The following is a 23,589-nucleotide window of genomic DNA, read 5'->3' as shown; positions in this document are numbered from 1 at the left end:
GAACTATACAGGCACTCCTCTAGTCCTCTGGCATTCTACCCTCTCTTAAACAAACATTAAAAAACCTCACCAGCCAGTCCACCATCACTCTACCTCCTTTTTTTTTTTAGATATTCTGCATGGCATCCATCCAGACCAGGTGCCTTACCTGCTTTCATCATCTTAACAACTTTCACTTCATCCTTCCTTATTTCTCCTCCATTTTCCTCACTCACTCACTTCCCACTGCAACTACCTTTCCCTCCTTCACATTTAGCAACTCCCTAAAATACTCTGCCCATCTTCCCCTTACTGCCTTCCATTATCATCTCTCCATCTGCACCTTTTAGGTTTTCTTCTCTACTTGATTCGCCCCCTCTTCATCTCTTAATTTCTTTCCAAAACATTTTTTTATTACTATCAACATTTTCTGTCAGGTGCAGGGATGATCCGTCATCCAGGAGGTGCTAAGATAAGAGGGTGGAGGGTGGAGGGTGGAGGGTGGAGGGGGGTGGAGTGTATTTAGGGATGGAATGGGTGGGAATGGTTTTATGCCTTTTTCTTTTTGGCTACCTCCCTTAAGGGGGAAAAAGCTTTGGTATATGTATGTTTGTTGAAACTTATTATTGAAAGTGTCTCAATAACATCTAGGTCATTATCACTGTTGACATCTCTAATTATGTATATTTTCTTGTGATCTTTACCAGGTTTTGTAGATCTTACAGCTGTTTCCTCTGGTGGAAGTATCCTCCTTATCTTGATGATAATCTTTCTATGCTTTGAGTCACAGTTGTTCTTGGTGATTTTAAAAATTGTTACCATATTACTCTGTGATTTATAGTAAGCTAGGGTTAACAGGTTTAGTTTTAAAAGTTAATCTTCATAGTTCAAGAGTCTCAGCTCTGGTACTATCCTCATTGCCTGCTTCTGGACATTTTCAAAGCCATCAAATGTCTTTCATGAGATATGGACACCAAATCTGGTTCATATATTCCAAGCGAGGTTTCACAATGGCCATACAAAGCCATTTGAAAATGGCTACTCGTATGTACACAAATATTCATCACATTATGCAGATGATTTATTTGCTGTATTCATTTTCTTCAACAGGTGTTTGGTGAATGAAAGTAAACTATCAATGAACACACCAATGTCTATCCGAATTGGCTTTGCAATTTTCATATGTTAGTTTGAAGCTATAACCCAATGACCCTGATTATCCAATCCTGTGATAGAGCATATACTTGAAATTTCAAGGAGGCAGAAAGGAAAGCCTTAACACATTTGAGATGACATGTTTAATGGGTATGGTGGGGGTTATGAAGATGAACAGTGAGAAATGTGGAGGTGAGGTGTACAGCAGAGATGAAAGGTGATCTGAGAGATATAATTGATCAAAAAATACTGGGATGGTTTGTACATGGAAAGAATGTGAGAAAAAAGACTAACAAAGAGTGTGGAAGGCATTGGTGGATGGAGTGAATCTGATTGAAAGACTGAGAATGGGACCAATGGGGTGAAAGGGGGCCTGGAGTACAATGGAAATGTCTGTTGACTAGTGCCAGTGTGGAAAGTGATCAAGAACGGAAACTGATACAGCCCAAAGGAATTTCCTTATCTGCTCTGTAAATTTTGGAGCCGATGAGCAGGTACAGAATGTGTGTGTGTGGGGGGGGGGATGCCAGGTAATGATGCAGTGAGGGCAAACCAGCTCTGACTGTCAGGCCCTGCTGTGAAGGTGCTTTCTTCTTGCACTACTTCTGAACTGAGCAGTGGGTGGAGAACAGGAATGACCTTTAATCCACCAGGAGATAAGATTAAAGAGAGAAGTGGATGTTGGATGGGTATGACTTAATTGGGCCACTTCCTATCAGCCAGCTCTCAGCCACACCTCATTTCTCATTCTATCCATCCTGTCATAACCCCCACCATCTTAAACACATTCAGGTTCCTCCTTTCAGTCTTCCTTGAATTCTTAGTCTCTGCCCCCTACATTGCCATAGATTCTTTGCACTCATCCACATATACCTATTTATCATGATACTTTTCATTTCTCCCCATTTACTTGCTTCCCTTACTCTATAATTTACCTCCAACCCCACTCTTCCACTTCCTGCTCCTAGAACAAATGCTCCACCTTTGTAATCCTTAATATATATATATATATATACATATATATATATATATATATATATATATATATATATATATACAGACGCTCCTCAACTTACGTTTTAGTTACGTTCCGAACAGCCGAACGTAAGTTGAAAATGAACGTAAGTTGTTACTGTACTATACATCCGTAAATTCTATTACCGTATCTTATAAAACACCCCTAAATCATTAATTATACACATAACATTGTAAAATAATAACATTAATTTCAAATAAATTAAATTCAAGCAACATAAATTGAGATGGTGGAGGAGGGGGAGGATGAGGCAAGGCATGTTCAGTTTGTCGTTTGTGCAATGTAAACAATGGACGCAGCGTCATGCGCAAGTAACGTTTGAACTACGGAGAGCACACTAAACTAAAAAATTCACTCAAAAAATTTTTTTTTACATTTTCTTTTTTTACAGTCAGTTCAAACGTAAAATCGATAAAATGTAAAACGAATGAACGTCAGTAGAGGAGCGTCTGTATATAGCCAGATGTGTAGGGAGTGAACATGAGGGGGCGACCTAGGATGAGATAGATGGATGGGATTAAAGGGAATTTGGATTTGAGGAAGGATGGGAGAGGATAGAAGACAGGGGTGAATGGAGAATGGTTGTATATGGATGATGTTGTGATGCATGAGGTGGAATGGGTGGAGGGATGGGGGGTGAGGTAGTATGTGTGAGAAAAATTTGACGCAGCCCAAAGGGATTTCTGCCCATCTTCTTTTCTGCATGAGGGGACAGAGAGTGGGGGTTGCCGATTTAATGAAGCGGCCTTGCTGTGGATGTGCTGTGTCTTGCAACAATGCCTCTGACCAAGGGCAGTGGACAAGATGCAGGGATGACCCATCATCCAGGAGGTGCCAAGATAAGAGGGAGGGTAGTGGGTGGAGGGGAGTGGAGTGTATTAGGGATGGAATGGGTGGGAATGGTTTTTATGCCTTTTTCTTTTTTGCTACCTCCCTTGTAAGGGGGAAAAAGCCTTTGGTATATGTATGTATATATACATATACATGTATACATACATATACAGTCGAACCTCGAAAGCCCGGACTAATTGGGGGGAAGGGCGGTCCGGTCATGCCAAAAGTCCGGTCATCGAAAATGTCGCCCTAACACCCGTAGATTTTCATAGCGGTATATGTATAGATAATGTATGATATGGCATAGAAACACATAAGAATAATACTCTAACATTGTAATAACAATACTGTAATAATAATACTATAATACTAATAATTCTGTAATAATAACTGTAATACAGGCATGTAAATGTACCGTACTGTATTTTCTATTATGTACACTGAAGGTATGCACGCAGGACAGTGGTGGCGGCCAGGGTTGCCACGTTTTCTACACTGCCGTGTAGAATGAGTGTTGCCATACCAGGGCATACATTTTTCTCGGGAGTGTGCAAACTTTCATAGCAAGATATACTTGTCAAACTTTGACAAAATGTTGGTTCTTTTTTTCTTTTTTTTTATTCTTGAATGTATATAAAGCCCCCATGCCCTAACATATTCAGTAAGATATAAATAAAAAAAAAATTATATTATTATCGCTAAAATAAAGCTGAAACTTTAGCGTAGAATTTTTTTCTACACCGTAAAAACGTATTTTTTTCTACACCGTAAAAACGTATCTTTTGGGGTATGATATTTTATAAGTAACACAATTACCAATAAAAGTCATATTTTGATGTACCATTTATTATTTGATAACTAGTTCTATGATTTTTAAACAAAAGTTTGAGTTTTTGAATGTTTTTAACAGCCAGCTGATATGTAGACAAAAATTCCTCATGTCCCTGTGCAGTTGCCACATGCTGCTATTTTACTACGTTTTGGTACAAAATTCTACGAAACGGCAGCCCGGGTGCTAAAAGAAAGCTGAAACTTTAGTGTAGAATTTTTTTCTACACCATAAAAACATATCTTTTGGGGTATAATATTTCATGAGTAACACAATTACCAATAAAAGTCATATTATGATGTACAATTTATTATTTGATAACAAGTTCTATGATTTTTAAACAAAAGTTTGAGTTTTTGAATGTTTTTAACAGCCCACTATATAGAAAAAATTTCCTCATGTCCTTGTGCAGTTGTCACATGCTGCTATTTTACTACTTTTTGGTACAAAATTCTACGAAACGGCAGCCCGGGTGCTAAAAGAAAGCTGAAACTTTAGTGTAGAATTTTTTTCTACACCATAAAAACATATCTTTTGGGGTATAATATTTCATGAGTAACACAATTACCAATAAAAGTCATATTATGATGTACAATTTATTATTTGATAACAAGTTCTATGATTTTTAAACAAAAGTTTGAGTTTTTGAATGTTTTTAACAGCCCACTATATAGAAAAAATTTCCTCATGTCCTTGTGCAGTTGTCACATGCTGCTATTTTACTACTTTTTGGTACAAAATTCTAAGAAACGGCAGCCCTGGTGGCGGCTTGACTGGGCCAGGTTTGAGTACGTGTACAGCCATCGCTGCCACCTACCAGACAAATAGGGAACTTTGCTTGAAAAGTCTGCCCTTTGTTAATTTCGACCGGTCATACGAGGGTCCGGGCATTCGGGGTCCAGGATTTCGAGGTTCGACTGTACATATATATTTATGTATATGTATATATATATATATATATATATATATATATACATAGGTAGTCGCTTGATTGATTTTCTTGGTGACAATTACTTAATTCAGCATGTAAAAGAGCCCACAAGATATGGAAACTTACTCGATCTATTGATCACTAGCCGCGAAAGCATGGTAACTGATGTAGAAGTCTGTGAATCTGTTGAAAATAGTGATCACAACTTAGATTCAAACTCCTAAACAATTTTAGAATAGATACTTGTGTTTCTAAAATACCCGATTTCAGTAAAGCTCAGTTCATAGGACTACGTCAGGAGCTTCAGCTTACAGATTGGGAGACAAAATTAAACGAAAGACCTGTAGATCAGATGTGGGAAATATTTCAAAATACGCTCACTAAGATGATTCAAATTTACATTCCTTTTAAGGACAGACGTCCCCCAAATCAGGCTCGCCCAAAGTGACTCGACAAAGAAAATGAAAAAAGTATTGCTAAAAAGAGACAGGCTTATAAGAAATATAAGTGCTCGGGTGCATCTAATGACTATCAAAGTTATGTATCAATACAGAGAGATTTAAAAAAGACAATAAGAAAAAGAAAACGACAATACGAAATGAACATTGCTGATAAATCCAAAAAGAATCCCAAAGAATTCTATAGTTACATTAGAGATAAAAAGGTTGTTAGGAATCACATTGGTCCACTATTATCTGCTGACGGTCAACTTGAATATTTAAATGAAGGAATGTGTAATATCTTAAACAATTATTTTAGCTCGGTATTTGTAAACAAAACACCTCAAAGTGAATTCCAAACTGAAACCTGTGAAAAGTCTAGGGTAAACTTACTACGGTAAATATAACAAAAGAAAAATTAAAAGGTGTATAGATAAACTCAAAGTTAATAAAACACCAGGGCCTGACGGTTGGCATCCAAGAATCTTAAAGGAAATGAAAAATGAGATTGTTGTTCCATTAGAAATTATTTTCAAGAAATCCATCATATCCGGAGATGTCCCAAGAGAATGGAAGCTAGCTAACGTTACTCCCATATTCAAAAAAGGTGACAAAAAGAAGCCAAATAACTATAGGCCTATAAGTTTGACTTCAATCGTAGGAAAAATAATGGAAACTATCATCAGAGATGCTATCGAACATCATTTAGAAAGTAACCGTTTGATAAATGATAGCCAGCATGGTTTCAGACGGAAACGTTCTTGCGTGACTTACTCAAATTCTACAACACAGTTATCTCGAATTATGACAAAAGAAACAATATAGATTTAATATATCTAGACTTTGCAAAAGCTTTTGATACCGTCCCACACAAAAGACTACTTACTAAATTAGCTTTACACGGAATAAGTGGTAGCCTATTAGGTTGGACTAGTAATTGGTTGAATGGTCGAAAACAGAGGGTTGTTTTAAATGGAAAAACTTCTAGATGGAAAAATGTTACAAGTGGAGTTCCTCAGGGTTCTGTTCTTGGGCCACTTCTATTCATAGTATATATAAATGATAGACCATGGACTAAAATCTACTGTTTCCAAATTTGCTGATGATACAAAACTGTGCGGAGTGACAAATGATCACTCAAACCAATTAGATATTCAAGAAGATTTAGATCAATTACAGCAATGGTCTGAAAAGTGGCTAATGAAATTTAACACAAGTAAATGCAAGGTAATGCACATAGGTAAAAATAACAGTAAGTACAATTACAAATTATTTGGAAATTCGTTAACAAAAGTGGATAGTGAAAAAGATCTCGGCATAATTATCAGTAACGACCTCAAATCATCTAAGCAGTGTATTTCAGCCTCTGAGAAAGCAAATAAGATTCTAGGACTGATTGCGCGATCTTTTGATTTCAAAAGTCCATCACTCATTAACAAGCTATATAAATCGTTAGTTCGTCCACATTTGGAATATGCTGTTTCCGTATGGTCACCGAATCTCATTAAAGACATTGACAGACTGGAAAAAGTACAACAGCGAGCCACAAAACTGATTCCAAATATCAAAAATAAATCATACGAAAATCGACTAAAACATATGAATCTGTTTTCCCTAAAAAAGCGTAGACTAAGAGGTGACTTGATACAGGTCTTTAAAATTCTAAAGGGAATTGACATTAAAAGTGACAAAATTTTCACATTGAATGAGAATCACACAAGAAACAATGGTCTCAAACTGTCTGGAAATAGATTTAATTTGGAAGTAGGTAGAAACAACTTTGCCAACCATGTAGTTAATGAATGGAATAAACTTCCTGCACAGGTAGTGCAATGTAGTTCAGTTCGAAGCTTTAAGAATCATTTAGATAAACTCCTAAGCAAGATGCTGTAATGATTATAATTTATTTTATATTATTTGTTTTTGTTTTGTTATCATTTGTCTGTCTGACTTTCATTTATTATTGGTTATATGTTAATTTATTATTATTTACTATTTACCTGTTTGTTTATTATTCAACTATACCTATGCATTTATTTATGTATTTTATTTGTTATTTACATTATTATAGTTTTTATTTATTATTTTATTATTATGATTTTTTTCGCACCCGACCTAGATATGGACCAAAAGGTCTCCTGTCGGCATGCTCCGCCTTTGTAATATATATATATATGAAAAAATAATCACAATAACACATGACTTAATGACATTGCAGAAACCACAGGGAAAATAAAGTCAGAATACCAAATGTTTTCATCTATTATGACATCCTCAGAGTACTCTGAGGATGTCGCAATTGACGAAAACATTTAGTATTCCGACTTTGTTTTTATATATATATATATATACACATATAATCAATGAAGTCAAATGGAGAGCTCCATTTAAAAATCATCTATAAGATTACTCACTCACTCAGCCAGACAACCAGGATTCAAAGAAACATTCATATATAAAACCAAAATGAAACCAAAAAAATCCTAGGTCTCACTTTTGATATTTGCATGACCTTTCATCTAAACATCAAAGATCTAACAGTCAATATTAATATGATAATAAACATACCAAGATTAGAAGGCAGCATGGGCTTTGACCAGCAGGAGACTCTAATCACAGTCTACAAACAATTCTTGAGAACTACACTTGATTATGCTACCATTGCATGGTTCCCAACAATCAGAAAAACATACACAAGACCATTTACACACTATAAAAAAAAATAAAGCACTGAGAATGGTGTCATCAGGATGCACCAAAACCCCATCCCACCATGGCATTCCCCAGGGAGATGGGTCTGCTCAGACAGACAGTCTTTGGGAACAACAACCACCACCACCCCAATAGAACAACTGCATACAGAAACCAAAATCCTTCTCATGGACCATCACATGAAAATGTTAGAAGTACACACTTCTATACAAGATTTCTCAACCATACTCACCCAATCCATCACATACCATACAACCACAACCAACTGCACCAACAGCATACTACTCACATATAACCTACTACACCATATAATACATTCATACAAAAACAGTTCATACTCAGATTACAAAATAAACACTTCAGGACTGACCACTAAACTTCCTACTCCATCAAGGGTAACAGATTGATTGGTTGATTGACTGATAACCACCATGCAACATATACAAACGTTTTCATGGGTTCTGCCTTAGGCTGAATGAAATTCTGACACTTGCCAAAATACAATCTATAAAGGCATCATTAGGCAAAGGGCTCATCTGATGACAACATTAACCTCAAAATTTGTAAAGGTGTTAACACCAAGGGGTCAACAAATAGTGACCTTACTCAGTTCTTGATATATGTCTATTAAGAATATAAATAAGACATAACATTTTGCCTTATTGAAGAGGTACAAGTCCTTATAGGCCTAATATTGTAGGTATATAATCCACATTTATACGAATGTAGCACATCAATCTAGTCATTTACTTCTTTATCTATACTAACTACAAACAAAATGAAAACAATAAGATAACTTACCTTAATGCAGGCCACATGCAGAGATGTTTCACCCTTGGCATTCCTCTTGTTGATCCCTACTGCAGTTGGACTCAGACCAAGTAAGCTTAGGTCTGGCAGAGACACATTCTTCTTGGAATTTGGAGTAAAAAAGTTCTTAGTTAATCCCGTTTCACCACTCGAGCCTGCTTCCTCCCCACATTTCTCCTTCTCCTTCTCTACATTTTCCTTATCTTCATTTCTCTTCTCTTCCTTCTTTTCTTCCTTTTCCTTCTCTTCCTTCCTCTTCTCTTCTTTTTTCTTCTCTTCCTTTTTCTTCTCTTCCTTTTCCTTCAGTTCCTTTTCCTTCTTCACCCCTTTCACTTGTACTTTTTTCTCTTCTACATTTGCTAACTTGTTTGAAGCTGAACTTAAAACTGAAAGATTGCCCACACTTCCTGCCTTCTTAGGAAGAGCACTTCCTTTCTTCTGTACAACTGGTACTTTTCCTTTTGTACTATTTCTCCTGTTTTCAGCATTCTTTTCACTCTTCCCTTTTGGGTGCTTTGGTATCATGCTAGCTTTTCTTTTATTTGTTTTCACAACATCATACAGAGCTGGTGGTGGTATGTTTTTCTCATTCTTTGTAGCATCAAACACAGGAGCTTCATGACCAGGTTGAGCACTGTAATGAATACAAATGGTATTGTAAAGCATATAAACAATATGTATTCAATAGCAGAATACACAGCCTCCGAATAATATTCAATGCTAATATTGTTTACATAATGTCAGCAGGTCTTCTACAAGAAACCTGGGGCATCAGATTAACTAACTGACTTACATAATGACAGCAACATCAGCTTATGCTGAAGTGAACAATGTTATTCAAACATTATTTAAAGAGGCAATATGTAGAAGATAAAGCATTAATGGCCATAAAGAACAATCCAAAATACTTTTATGCATACGCCCAAAAGAAACTTATGTCTCATATAAAAATTGGACCTTTGGAGGATCAAATTGGAGAACTAATTGAGGACTCGTAAAAAACTGTGAACATGTTAAAAAAAAAACAATACAAAAATGTGTAGTGAACAAATAGCAGAATAATCAATAGTAAATCCCAGAGAATTCTTCCAAGTTAATGGTATAAACACGGACACTATCAATTATGTCAATTTCAAGCCCAGTGATATAGTAGAAACAATGGATGAAATAAAAATGAACTCATCAGGGGGCCAGACGACACACTAGCAATGCTTTTAAAGAAGGCTAATCACAAATTAGCTACCCCAATCTACTTTGGAGAAAATCACTAGACAAGGGGACCAACAAAACTGAAAGAAGGACTAATCACCCTCATCCTTAAAGGTGGCTCACGAGGACTTCCAGCTAACTACAAAATCATTTGTCTCACCTTACACCTAAGAAGAACCTAGTGAACTTTATAGAGAGCATGGGGTGGATGGTCATGTCTTTTCCAACTCCTAAACCACCATGAAAATATTATAGACAATGTGAGCAGCAGAAGAAACATTGATGTACAATCTTGCACTAAGAAATCTGAGTGCAAGAGAGACTTGGGAGTTCTAGCGAGTCCTGACCTTAAATCCAGGAAACAGTGCATTAGCGCCAGGAATTAAGCTAATAGAGCATTAGGTTTCATTGCCAGGACGGTCACGAATTGAGGTGCAGAGGTAATTATCAAACTATCTGGCACTAACTAGACCCATCCCTGACTATGCACTATGTTTTTGGTCTCTGTCCTATAGAATGGACATCAATTCACTATAATCAGTAGAGGAGAATGACCAAAATGATACATGGACTCAGAAATTTACCTTTTGAGGAGAGGCTTAGGCACCTTAACTTACACTCTGGAAAGACACAGAGTACAGGGTGATCTAGTAGAGGTATTCAAGTGTATCAAAGGCTTTAACAAGGTCATCATATTAAGACAACTGGGAAGGACTCACAGTAATGGATCTAAATTGGACAAATTTAGATTTAGGAAGAGGACGGAGGGGGGGGGGGGTCGCCGATTTAATGAAGCGGCCTTGCTGTGGATGTGCTGTGTCTTGCGACACTGCTTCTGACCCAGGGCAGTGGACAAGGTGCAGGGATGACCCGTCATTCAAGAGGTGCTAAGATAAGAGGGAGGGTGGAGGGGTGTGGAGTATATTCAGGGATGGAATGGGTGGGAGTGATTTTATGCCTTTTTCTTTTTGGCTACCCCCCTTGTAAGGGGGAAAAACCCTTGGTATATGTATGTAGGAAGGAAATGGGCAAGAACTAGTTTACTAATAGGGTGATCAATGAATGGAATAGACTTAGTAACCATGCTGTAAGTGCTCAAACTATCGGTTGTTTTAAGAAACGGTGTGAGTGTATGGACAGGGATGATGGGTAGTAATGGTCATGGGGCTGCCTAGAGTGGACCTTATGGTCTCTTGCAGGCTCCTTTATCCTTATGTTATGTACCTAGACTCTGCTTAAGCATTTGATAAGGTAGATCATGGGCTGTACTACACAAAGTGAAAAATATGGGCATCACTAGAAAACTGGGACTATGGTTCCATGAATTCCCAAGTGATACAAAACAGAAAGTAATAGTGGATCCAGCCCAGTCAAAAAGCTCAATGGTAATAAGTGGAGTGCCACAGGGCTTGGTACTTGGCCCACTGCTTTTCCTGGTTATGATAAGTGACATAGACTAGGACATAAGAACATCTCAAATGTCCTCATTCACGGATACTAGGATCTCTCAAGAAATTACTAGAGAGGATTCCAAAAGATTACAAAAAGATCTGGAGGTAGTATACATGTGGTTAAGTGAAAACAACAGTATTTTTTCAGAAGAGCACATCTATGAGATATAACATTAGAAAATTCAATAGAAATTTTGTAAATTATAATACATCAATGTAATATACATTTTTCTTAGCAAAAATCAATAACAAAAAAGCTAGGAAAACAAAAATACTACCGAACGAAGCTGCAATCATTGGATCAAGATGCAATGTTGGCTGTCCAGTCCCACTAAAAGCAAATACACTACTGAATGAAGCTACAACCATAGAATCTAGAATATGCCCTCAGCACTTCAGTTAGTACCTTGCACAGTACATATTTTTAAAACAGTGCTATGGAGTGGAGATTCATCCAATCTTAAAGCTATGCAACTCCTGTACACACCACAGTCCAATCACATACCAAAACAGGCCCTCAACACCCCTGACAATGATGACAAACACCCTCATGAGCTATAGAATTACAGATATCGCATTACAAAATACAGGTTAGGTTCAGTTAGGTTAGAATAGATAAATTTATCATACTTTAATTTCTTCTACCACCACAATAATCAAAACAAAGATGGCATCTCAAGCAACCCAAATGGCTCCATTCATAGGTGTATTGCTTTCAGCAACCTTTTCTGTTATTAATTTGTCAAGAAAAACATATGTGGATGTATTATGATTTACATACTACATATACCAAAGGCTTTTTCCCCCTTACACGGGGGGTAGCCAAAAAGAAAAAGGCATAGAAACCACTCCCACCCATTCCAATCCCTAAATATTCCACTCCCCTTCACCTCCTCCCTCCCTCTCATCTTGGCACCTCCTGGATGATGGGTCATCCCTCTACCCTGTGGTGGGGGAAGAGAATCCTACCACCAAGTCTTTCCACTTGAGTCATAAGAGGCGACGAAAAATGGGATGGAGGATGGGATTAGGAGTCCTGCTACCTGTAGCCCCAAAGGAGACATTCCTAAAAAATGTAAAGGCAAATTATGATTTAAAAAATTAATTTAATTTTTAATGCTATATTGCGTAGATGTGCACTTCTGAAAATTTACCACAACATGGTGTTTAACAACAAGAAATTTGAACTGATAAGATATGGGTGAAATAAAACTCTTAAGAGTGCCAGTACACAGTGGGCACAGAAGAAATAAAACACAGGAGACCTGAGGGTGTGGATAAGTGATGACTACTGTGGCTTCAAAGCACACATAACCCACACCACTAGTGATGCTAGTAAAATGAATAGGTAGATCCTCTGGACATTTAAGACCAAAAACCCAGGGCACTTGCTAACTCTTTGGAATACCCTGGTAGTATCAAAACTAGATTACATATGCCAACTATAGTCTCCACACAAGTCAAGGAGATACAAGTGCTTGAACAGATCCAGAGGGTTTTCACAAGGAGGTTAGTTGGAGACTTCTTGAACCACTGCGAGAGGTTGAAAATCCCAAAGCTCTATTCACAGCAAAGATACAGAGAGTGCTATATAGTTATCTACGTCTGGAAAGTCATGGACGGCACAGCACCAAATTCATCCCAAAATGGCAGAGGTATCAAAATGCAACACCACCCTAGGTTTGGCAAGACCTGCACAAGGTCCATAAGTAGCTGCTCCCAGCAAGTGAAGAAGATCCAGGTGGAAAGCCTCACCTGTATAAGCACCAGCACTAATATTCCAAGTCTGGTTTGACCCTTTAATTCTTGTTACTAAAAAAGAAGAAAAAAATAATAATAATCTTTCAAATAGCTTGAAAAATAAAGGATACAACATTTTGAAGTTTTCTGCAATTCCAGATTTTTGGTTTGACAGACTTGAAACAAAAGGTGAGAATAAAGGGTGGTAATTAAAACAAAAGGTGAGAATAAAGGGTAGTAATTAAAACAAAAGTAAGAATAAAGGGTGGTAATTTGTAAAGATTTTGGTAAAGAAATACCATAACCACTGGTCCAATCTTAATGAAATTTGGAATTCATGGGTCAGTGTCAGTGGAATAATGCCAGTATTTATCACCATACATCAGGGGTGTGCAACCTTTTTTTCCCAAAGGGCCACTAGTCACTACTCTCTTGGTATGGAGGGCCACATAACCTTACTATTTCATGCTATTTACTATGATCGAAGATATATTATGTGAGATTATACTGATAAAGATAGATAATTAGTTTGATACTGATGTTATTTAAATTGGGATCACAAAAATAAGAATTGTCTGACACAAATGTATTTTCCTTATATAAATGAGCAAATGAAAGGCTACCGTACCTTATTATTATAAAGTACATGGATGATTACTTAATACTGGTTAACTGGGATCATTAACAAAAGAATTATCAAACACAGACATTTTCCTGACCATTAATTAGCAAATGAAAGACAGCCAAGGATCACTCAATCTAATAATTAAAAATTTCAAGTAACATGTTATTTTCTGTTCTAATATAATTAAAATATGTACCTTAGTGAACGAAATAGAAAAAATATGGTGAAACTGGTGTACAAGAATATGAATTTAGTCAAACTTTCAGTGGGCTCTAATTGGTAACACTCTCTGTCTCTCTGAGGGCTGCACTATAGCTTATTCATTTTTAGGAGAAAGGGCCACAATGAAAGCCTTTGAGGGCCGCAGGTTGCACAGGGCTGGCATACATGTAAATACCCAAAGAAATTATCAATAAAGTATTCTAGTGGCAAAACCTGATGATCCAAAATGTATTTTTTGGCTGCAAATGCACAGATCTTGAAGCCACTCATTTCCAGGAAAAACAAGCTAAAAAACATGAATATCACATTAAAATGTGCATGTGCCTTACCTTTAGATTTCCACTTGGTACACTAAATTACCACTGCAACTATCCAAATTTACTTTTAAATCAATGAAAATCAGTCAATTTTTGAAGAACTGAATCTAAACTTCTAGAATAGGAAGACATTCTGGATCACCCACATGCGAGTCGCATGTTAACAGTTTAAATTGAGGAGAACCCATTCAAAAAGGTAGGTAGGTCAAACACCACCAGAGGCGCCACCGTCGATGACGAGCACAATAGCGCGTCATTTTATGCGCACGCCATTCAAACGGCCAAATTTATATACCGCGGGAAAGTTAATTAATAAAAATGTTGTGTGAGTGTATTTACTACGATCGTAGTAAATTTCAAACATTCACATCATCAGTTACATGTCGGTCAATAAAAACATAAGATAAACATGGCGGCCTGTATTCAGCAGTAAATCGAAAATTGGCATATGTTTCAACGTAAAAGATGAGCTAACATATTTACGGTTGTGGCAACTGACCATAATAAAGAAAAACTACTAGTATCGCGGATTATTCTAATACCAAAATAAAGGCAGCGTGTTACGGTAGAGCTGAGAAATCGGAGGTATTAATTAGTTGTTTTTTTTCTATCGGGTCGGATTATCGGATAACAACATCAACATCAACCCGCCATCTTATCAAACTTCACTCTATTAAGTTTCTTACTATTATGTTATTAGCGTAATAGACTTATAGTTGAATTATTTGAACTATTTTCTTTAAAATGTGTGATTTTCATGTAATTTGATCAAAGAGAAGTTACGTTTTTATCCTCCGTAATATTACGGACCACAGCTATGATTCGTCCTGCCCGCTATCTATGATCACTGGTGGTATGGATCAAACTACACTATTAAGTTTGTTACTATTGTGTTATTAGTGTAATAGCTTGCATATAGTTGAATTATTCAAACTATTTTCTTTAAAATGTGTGATTTTCATGTAATTTGAAGGTATTCGTAGCTGTGGTGGGTAATTTTGCAGAGGATAAAAACGTAATTCTATGATCAAGTTACATGGAAATCACACATCTTAAAGAAATATGTCAAATAATGCAACCATATGCTAAATTTTTATATAAAATTGTGCCTGTCAGCAAAAACCGTCATTGTTTACGTTCGATCGGCGATTCGTCAGACCGCACGTTTCGGCCCGATTTCCGGGGAGAAAATAGGCCCGATTTAATTCCATTCAAAATGCAATATCTCGAGAACAAGGGCAGCTAGATGGATAATTCAAATTGCATTATACTCATAGCGACTTTTTGCATCCCATGAGAACTACTTCAGCTCAAATATCATGAATTCCATTTTCATGTTGACCTAGCTAAAAAAGGTCACTCAAAATAGCAACAGAAACATTCCATCCGCAATGGTGGTGCCGCCAGCAGATTCGTGTATACCTAACCTGTACTGGCTCCAAACTTTTCAACTGCCTCCAGAAATAAGGGATCTTATGTGAGTCAGCACCAAGGCTTTCAAGAGGAGGCTAGACAAATTCCTGGACAACATCCCAGATAAGCCTCCAATCCTACACGACCTATCCTCATGAGGAGTGGCAACAAATTCCATCACATATCAGTTCCAATACTTGACTCTTGAGGCTCAGGCACAGTTGTAGGATGTATTGACAGATTGGCCATGGTGTTAACACCAAAACCTACATCTACAAGACCTACAAGAGATACAATTTCTATTTGCCATTTTGTGACAACTTTTGTTTAGTGGCTTATTATCTTTTTTGTGCAATCCCTTTCAAGTAGTTTGATGTCAGCAGTTAAATTCCTTTCTCAGTAATTTGTGATACATGATAACATCCACTAACAAGGTATTAAGTGAGGTTTAGATCATAAAACAGTTATAAATTGTCAGTCACTAAGAAGCTCGTCTATCCTTTGTCTTTGTCAGTCCTTAAAACAACTCAGTACTACATACATACATTTCTAAATGTCCTCCACTTAGTAGATGAGCTAAATCCTTCGCAGATGATATCAAACCGCTGATAATACGGTCTGGCTTCTTCTCAGTGGGAATGGACGGTATTCTACAAGTTGGACAAGTGTTGTTGGTAAGGGAGGAGACACACCCGTTACAAAAGAAATGATCACAACGACCAAGGCACTGAGGGTCTTCTGCTATCTTGTGGCTAGAAATACATAAATACTGGTAAGTTTCATCATAAGTATTAAGTAAATAAAAATATAATCTGTAGCTCTCATGCAAATACTTTATTTGAACGGTACGAATTTACCCTGCTAAACTGAGCAGGAGTCGAATACTAAAGCTGCAATAATAATCAACAAGGAACACAATAACGACCATAACTATTTCAAACTTTACCATGAATGGCACTTAAGTAGTTCTTGTAGGTCAGCAAGAGCTGTGTTAGTTTTGTCCCACGAAAATATATCAAGTATGTCTCCCACATTTTCTGACATCTTGTTTGTTTACTCACTTCCCGCCCAACACTACGTTTTGTTTTTGATCATGCATCACCGTTATTGACCTGTGTTTTATACATTCCAATAGATAGAAAGGTAGATAGATAGCTTGTATTTTGATAATAGAAAGATAAAAATAATATTTTATGCTATCTTTTTGTATCCTATTCATCTTTAAAGGCAAAACAAAAATATAATGAACTATTTAGGACTAACTTTATTAATAAAATATTATCTACCATACAACAGTATCAAACTTTGAGTCTCTTTTATACACTTTTTCTCCACATATAGAATCTTAAATATTTGTAAAAACGTTCTGTTTTATTGGTTTGGAAATCATGACACTAGCAAGGGGAAAGTTGGTGGTCACGGTCTCAGGGGTAAACCTAAATTATATAAATGATGGGTGTGCCGTCTACGTGGGCATCAAATGGGCAAGTTGAGGTAATAACCACTGAACCGAGTTCCCTGCTGTCTGCTACGAATCTGTACCATACATAAATTCTGGGAGACGATACAAAATGTCTGGAATCCACTCACAAACAAAGACATACAAATTAGTCCACACAAAATAAAACAGTAAGATAGATCAGATACAATACATTAATTACTAGGTTAAAACAAGACATTAGACTTGAACCACTTAAAACATAGAAGACGAATACACAGACAACAAGAGATGTACAAAATCACAAACAATATAGTTTACATAAACAAAGAAACTTACAGCCAATAATTACATGAATAACTAGAAGCAGTCACAACCTAATATAACAAACAGGCACCAACATATTCAAATACTCATGGTCTCATCCCCATCCCGACTTCCCGCAAAATACATACAACTAGGGTAAGTATCCATGAGTGGAATCATCTCCCATCTCACGTAGTCAATGGTCTCACTCTTGATACTTTTAGAAACAGGATCACCCATCACTACCTCCCTCTCCTCAATCCAAATCCCAATCCTGATTCCACCCTTATCCTAATCCCATTCCTAGTCCAAATCCTGTCCCCCAACCTTTGATTCCCCGCCCAGCGTCCGCAAATCATGCCTCCCGTGATCGGCCCTCTGCGAGTTCCCGCAAAGAAAACAAAAGAAATCAAACTAATGAAAGCTCAGTCCCAGTCCATGCCAGAGATCACACTATGTGGAGATGTAGAACAGGTAGAGGTTGCATAGATCAGATTTTTGTGGTAAGACATATATGAGAAAGCTGTAGGAAAAGGTAAAGATGTATTTGGGGCCTTTATAGATTTGAATAAGGCTTTTAACAGGGTATACAGGGAGGCACTGTGGGGGCATTGCGGATATATGGGATAGGAGGAAACATGTTAAGAGCAGTCAAGAGTTTTTTTACGAGAGTACTACAGCCTGTGTTAGAATTAGAAATGAAGAGAGTAGGTAGTTTGAGGTAAAGGTGGGACTTCGCCAGGGATGCGTTATGTCGCCTTGGCTATTTAATTTATACATGAATGGGGTGGTGCGAGAGTTAAACGCAAGGGTAATGGGCCGGGGATTGGAGATAGTTAAAGAAAATGGAGAAAAGTAGGAGATAAGCCAGTTGTTGTTTGCTGACGACACTGCGCTTGTGGCAGGATCAGAGGAGGGATTAAGGAAGTTAGTGACGGAGTTTGGGAAGGTGTGTGAAAGAAGGAAGTTGAAGATAAATGTGGGTAAAAGTAAGGTGATGAGATGTACAAGGAGAGAATGTGGCAGCAAATTGGAAGTGAGTATTAAGGGAGAAAGACTGGAGGAAGTGGATAAATTTGGATACTTGAGTGCGAATGTGGCGGGAAAGGGAGGAGTGGAGGTAGAATGTAGATAGAGAAGTAAGGAAATGCCTTGAGGGATTAAAATGTGTAATGAGAAATAGACATTTGGGAATGGATACTAAGAGGAGATTTTATGTAGGGGTGATTGTGCCGACAGCACTGTATGGGGCAGAAACATGGAACATAAGAGGAGTATGAATGTATTTGAGATGAAATGCCTGAGAAGTATGGTAGGGGTTACTAGGCTCGATAGCGTGAGAAACGAGGAGATGCGGGGGAGAACGGGGGTGAAAAGGGAGTTGGGAGATAGGATTGATGAAAGAGTATTGGGATGGTTTGAACACATGGGAAGAATGAGTGAAGAAAGATTAGTAAGAGAGGTGTGAAAGGCAGAGGTGAAAAGTGTGGACATGAAGGAGCGACCAAGGATGAGATGGATTGATGGGGTATAAGGGGCATTGGGAAAGAGGGGAAAGTTTGTTGAGGAAAGAAGGGAGAAGATAGGGATCAATTGGAGAATGGTTGTGTATGGATGATGCTGTGACGCATAGGAGTGGGTGGGGAACGGTGGGATGAGGGAGTATGTATGAATGATATTTTGACGCAGCCCGAAGGGAGTTCTCCCCGTCTCCTATTTTTCTGCATGATGTGGCGGAGAGGGGAGGTAGCCGATTTAATGTAACGGCCTTGCCGTGGATGTGCTATGTCTTGCGACACTACTTTTGACCCAGGGAAGTGGGCGAGATGTAGGGATGACCCGTCATCCAGGAGGAGCCAAGACAAGAGGGAAGGAGGCCGGGTGAACGGGAGTGGAATATGTGGGGATGGAATGGGTGGGACTGGATTTTATGCCTTTTTTTCCACTTCCCTTGTAAGGGAGAAGAAGCCGTTGGTATATGTATTATTATTATTATTATTATTATTATTATTATTATTAATATTATTATTATTATTATTACTATTATTATTATTATTATTATTATTATTATTATTATCATTATTATTATTATTATTATTATTATTATTATTACACGTGCATGCACACACATATTGGAACTAATATCATGTCAAATGTGTATTAGTGTGTCAGTGGGACAGGTTCTAAACTTCCACTGCAGTGACTGTAGAATTGGTGCGCCGCCAAAGTCCAAGATGATAATAATGTCCTTAGTGGCGCGCCACGAACTGCCATCAAATTGAGAAGGCTCACCTCGACTCTGGTCTCGGGGTATCTGCGCTGCTGGGGCGCACTCCTGGGCGATCTGCTGGTCTTGCATTCGTTTGGGTCTCCGTTCGAATCCCGCATTCCTCTTCGGTTCTAAGCAGTGACCTGTAGTTACCTCACCCCGGCGGTCCTTGTTGCGCTGCGGCATGACAGGGCCAAGGTGAAGGATTCTGGCCACCAGGCTCCCAGGGTATTCACATGGGGGGGCGGGCGGGGGCACAGGCCGTGGCGCGGCACTTTTCGAGGGGCGGTACTTCTATCCTGGATTTGCAGCACACACAAGGCTGATAAAATAATGACAATAATAAAAGGCGACTTTTTCGTTAGAATCAACAAAATATGAAATAATTTTTACTCTTTAATTTTCACTTCATTATACGGCGCGCGCGCACGCACGCACACACGCACACACACACACACACACACACACACACACACACTTTCAACGAACGGACGGCTTGAAGAACGTTCTGAAGAAAAGTGCAGATTGTGGATCCCAACGCAAAGAGAAGTGCCTTTTTGTATTTACAGGGTGGGGGGAAATTGCTCGTGGGGTAGTGGGAAAGTAAGGAAAGAGGAGAAGGGGAGGGATTGCTGGGGAAATGGAAGGTAATGAGGAAGTAGAGGACTTGGCCCAAACAGACCGCCGAAAAGTAAACAAGCGACCGCAAGACCAGCTGGAAGACGACGAAATGTCTAATAAGAATGTAAAGATTAGAAGTATAGATAGGAGCAATACAGTAGAAAGTGATGAGAATATTTTCAAGGGATTTAAAGAGGGTGGGGGGGACACAAACCCCCCCCCCCGACTGACAAGACTAGAGGAGAAGGTTGATAAGGTGATCGAGGACTTGGAGAGTAGGTTAGGTCATATGAACACCATTTTACAAAGGGTTGAAAGATTGGAAGAACTAGAAAAGGCGAATAAAAACTTAACTGATGAAATAGAAGACATAAAAAGACAGTTAAGAGAAGTAAAGGTGGAGAATGAGGAATTGAAGAAGAATAGTAAAGAAAACAGAGAGACAATAGCTAAAGAAACTAAAAATTGGAAGACAACCCAAGAAGGAAATAAGGTTTCATTCACTGACATAGTCAAACAGCAATTGAAAGAACATACTGAAGACTCAGTTATTAAAGTGATGAGACAAAAGGAGAATATAGTAAGAGATTTAGCAGACAAGAAGAAATGTATAATTATATTAGGAATGGAAGAGAAACACAACACAGATAGAACCACAAGAATCAAAGAGGAAAATGAAAAAGTAAGCCAATTACTAGAATCAGTTCAGGAAGATGAACCAGAAATTATGAAACAAATCGAAGAGAAATTCAGGCTCGGAAAGTATAGCACAGACAAGACCAGACCAATTAAGATTAAATTCAAGTCACAAACAACGGCAGAGAATATCTTATCCAAAACAGGGAAACTAGCAACAAGTGAACAATATAAAAAGATATGGATAAAAAGAGAAATGAATAAAGAGGAAAGAGAGGAAGAAAAGCAGAAAAGACTGGAAGCTAAGGCAAAAAACGAGAACAGAACAGAGTCAGAGAAAGAGAGATTCTATTGGAGAGTAGTGAACATGAAACTAAGGAAGTTCGACATACAAAAGAAAAACATAAGGGAAACAGAGAACACAATGGAAGTGGCAGAAAACTAAGAGTGTCTTACACAAATATAGATGGATTAATAACAGGATTGAATGAGCTGAATGATTATTTGAAGGAAAAAGAACCGGACATAATGGGAATTGTAGAAACAAAATTAAAAGGCCCACTACCACCCAACAGTGTAGGACATGATGCATACAATTATTGGATTAGAAACAGAGAGAAAAAGCAAGGGGGTGGAGTTATGTTCCTGACTAAGAAGGATATAAACGTGAAGAGTGTCATATATGGAAAGAATACAGTAGAGATGATTATGATAGAAGTGGAAGACAGAGATAAGAAGAGCAGAAAATTTGTGATAAATTATGTGCCTCCGAAAACAGCCTCATGGGAGGAGAGTGAACATAAAAGTATGTTAGAGGACACAAAGATAACATTAAATAAGATAATGGAAGATGGAGGAAGAATAGTTATGATGGGCGACTTTAATTGCAAAGAAATCTGCTGGGAAGAAATGACAGTAAAGGGTGGAGACGACTCATGGGGAAACGCTCTACTTGAGATGATTATTGACCACACACAATGACACAATGGATACAGGAGAACACCAGGTATAGAAATTAAGAAGAACCATCGAGACTAGACTTAATAATTACATCTGAACCTAGAATAGTGGACAAGATTGAATATAAAACACCAATAGGTAAAAGTGACCACATATTGATTGAACTGGAACTTAATGAAGAAAAATATATGAAAAGAAATGAACAATATAGAAGAGGAAGAATGATGTATGAAAAAACAAACTTTGATAAAATAAGAGAATTCTTCCAACAAGAAAACTGGGAAGAAATATACAAAGAAGAAACATCAGTGGAAGAGAAATGGAATATTTTGACAAAAATTTACAAAAAAGGAGTGGAAAAGTATGTCCCAAGACAAAAACAAGAAAAAGAATATGTAAAATGCTGGTACAACAAAAGTTGTAGGGAGTTAAAAGACAAAAGAGACAAAGCCTGGACCAGATGGAAAAAAGACAGAAGACCTGAAAAATGGAAAATATATACTGGTTATAGAAATGAATATGTACAAAAGTGCAGAGAGGAAAAAAGAAAATATGAAAAAGATGTTATAGAAAAGTGTAAAGATCAACCAAAACTATTCTACAGATTTGTAAACAATAAACTGAAAAACAAACAAGACTTGGAGAAATTAAGACAAGGAGGAGTTGAATACACTGAGGAAATGGAAATGGCAGAAATTATGAACAAACATTTTAAATCAGTGTTTACAAGGGAAAATATACAACCTGAAGAGATTGAGTGGAAAGAAAAAGTCCCCCCTATGGAAGAAATAGAAGTAACAAAGAATGAAATATTGACACACTTGGGTAATTTTGATGTCAGAAAATCGCATGGGCCAGATGAAATAGCAAACTGGATTCTGAAAGAATGCAGGAATGAACTGGCAGACAAAATACATAGCATAATAAGCAGTTCCTTAAAAGAAGGAAAAGTTCCAGAAGATTGGAAAAAAGCAAATATAGTACCTATATATAAAGGAGGAAATAAAGAAGAACCTACCAACTATAGACCAGTCTCTCTAACAAGTACAATAGCAAAAATTTGTGAAAGAATTATCAAAAGTAGATGGGTAAAATACTTGGAAAAAAACAACGTACTAAATCCAAGGCAATTTGGATTCAGACAAGGACGATCATGCGTCACCAATTTAATATGTTTCTATTCAAGGCTAATAGATATAATACAAGAAAGAGATGGATGGGCTGATTGTGCATTTCTAGACCTAAAAAAAGCTTTTGACAAAGTACCACATAAGAAGTTGCTTAAGAAATTAGAATATGAAGGAGGAATACAAGGTAAATTGCTAAATTGGATGGAAGACTTTTTGCAAGAAAGAAAAATGAGAGTAATGATAAGAGATCAGCACTCAAAATGGAATGAAGTAATAAGCGGTGTCCCGCAGGGAACAGTTCTGGCCCCAATAATGTTTGCTATATATATTAATGATATGGATGAAGGAATTGAAAGCTATATGAGCTTCTTTGCAGATGATGCAAAACTACTGAAAAGAGTGAAAACTGAAGAAGATTGTGAATCACTACAGAGAGATCTAAATAAAGTACAGGAATGGAGTAGGAAGTGGGAGATGGAGTTCAATACAAAAAAGTGTAGTATAATGGAATTTGCAAAAAGCAAAA

At 37.5% G+C, this 23,589-nt stretch overlaps 1 protein-coding gene across 1 annotated transcript in view; it reads right to left on the bottom strand.

The window, feature by feature from the left end:
- LOC143021057 (BRCA1-associated RING domain protein 1-like) overlaps positions 1 to 16,803 on the bottom strand; it is a 55,387-nt gene extending 38,584 nt beyond the window's left edge. Inside the window, exons 1-3 of the mRNA XM_076178270.1 lie at positions 16,650 to 16,803; positions 16,249 to 16,455; positions 8,718 to 9,360 (exon numbers count right to left, since the gene is read on the bottom strand). Of these exons, the coding sequence (XP_076034385.1) occupies positions 8,718 to 9,360; positions 16,249 to 16,455; positions 16,650 to 16,747 (948 nt within the window). The 5' untranslated portion in view covers positions 16,748 to 16,803. The remainder of the gene's footprint in view (positions 1 to 8,717; positions 9,361 to 16,248; positions 16,456 to 16,649) is intronic.
- Positions 16,804 to 23,589: the final 6,786 nt, after the last annotated feature.

The sequence above is a fragment of the Oratosquilla oratoria genome, chromosome 3 (assembly GCF_046742065.1).
Source record: "Oratosquilla oratoria isolate Oo_2021 chromosome 3, ASM4674206v1, whole genome shotgun sequence".
NCBI lineage: Eukaryota > Metazoa > Arthropoda > Malacostraca > Stomatopoda > Squillidae > Oratosquilla > Oratosquilla oratoria.
This window is presented reverse-complemented; position numbering and strand designations above follow the sequence as displayed.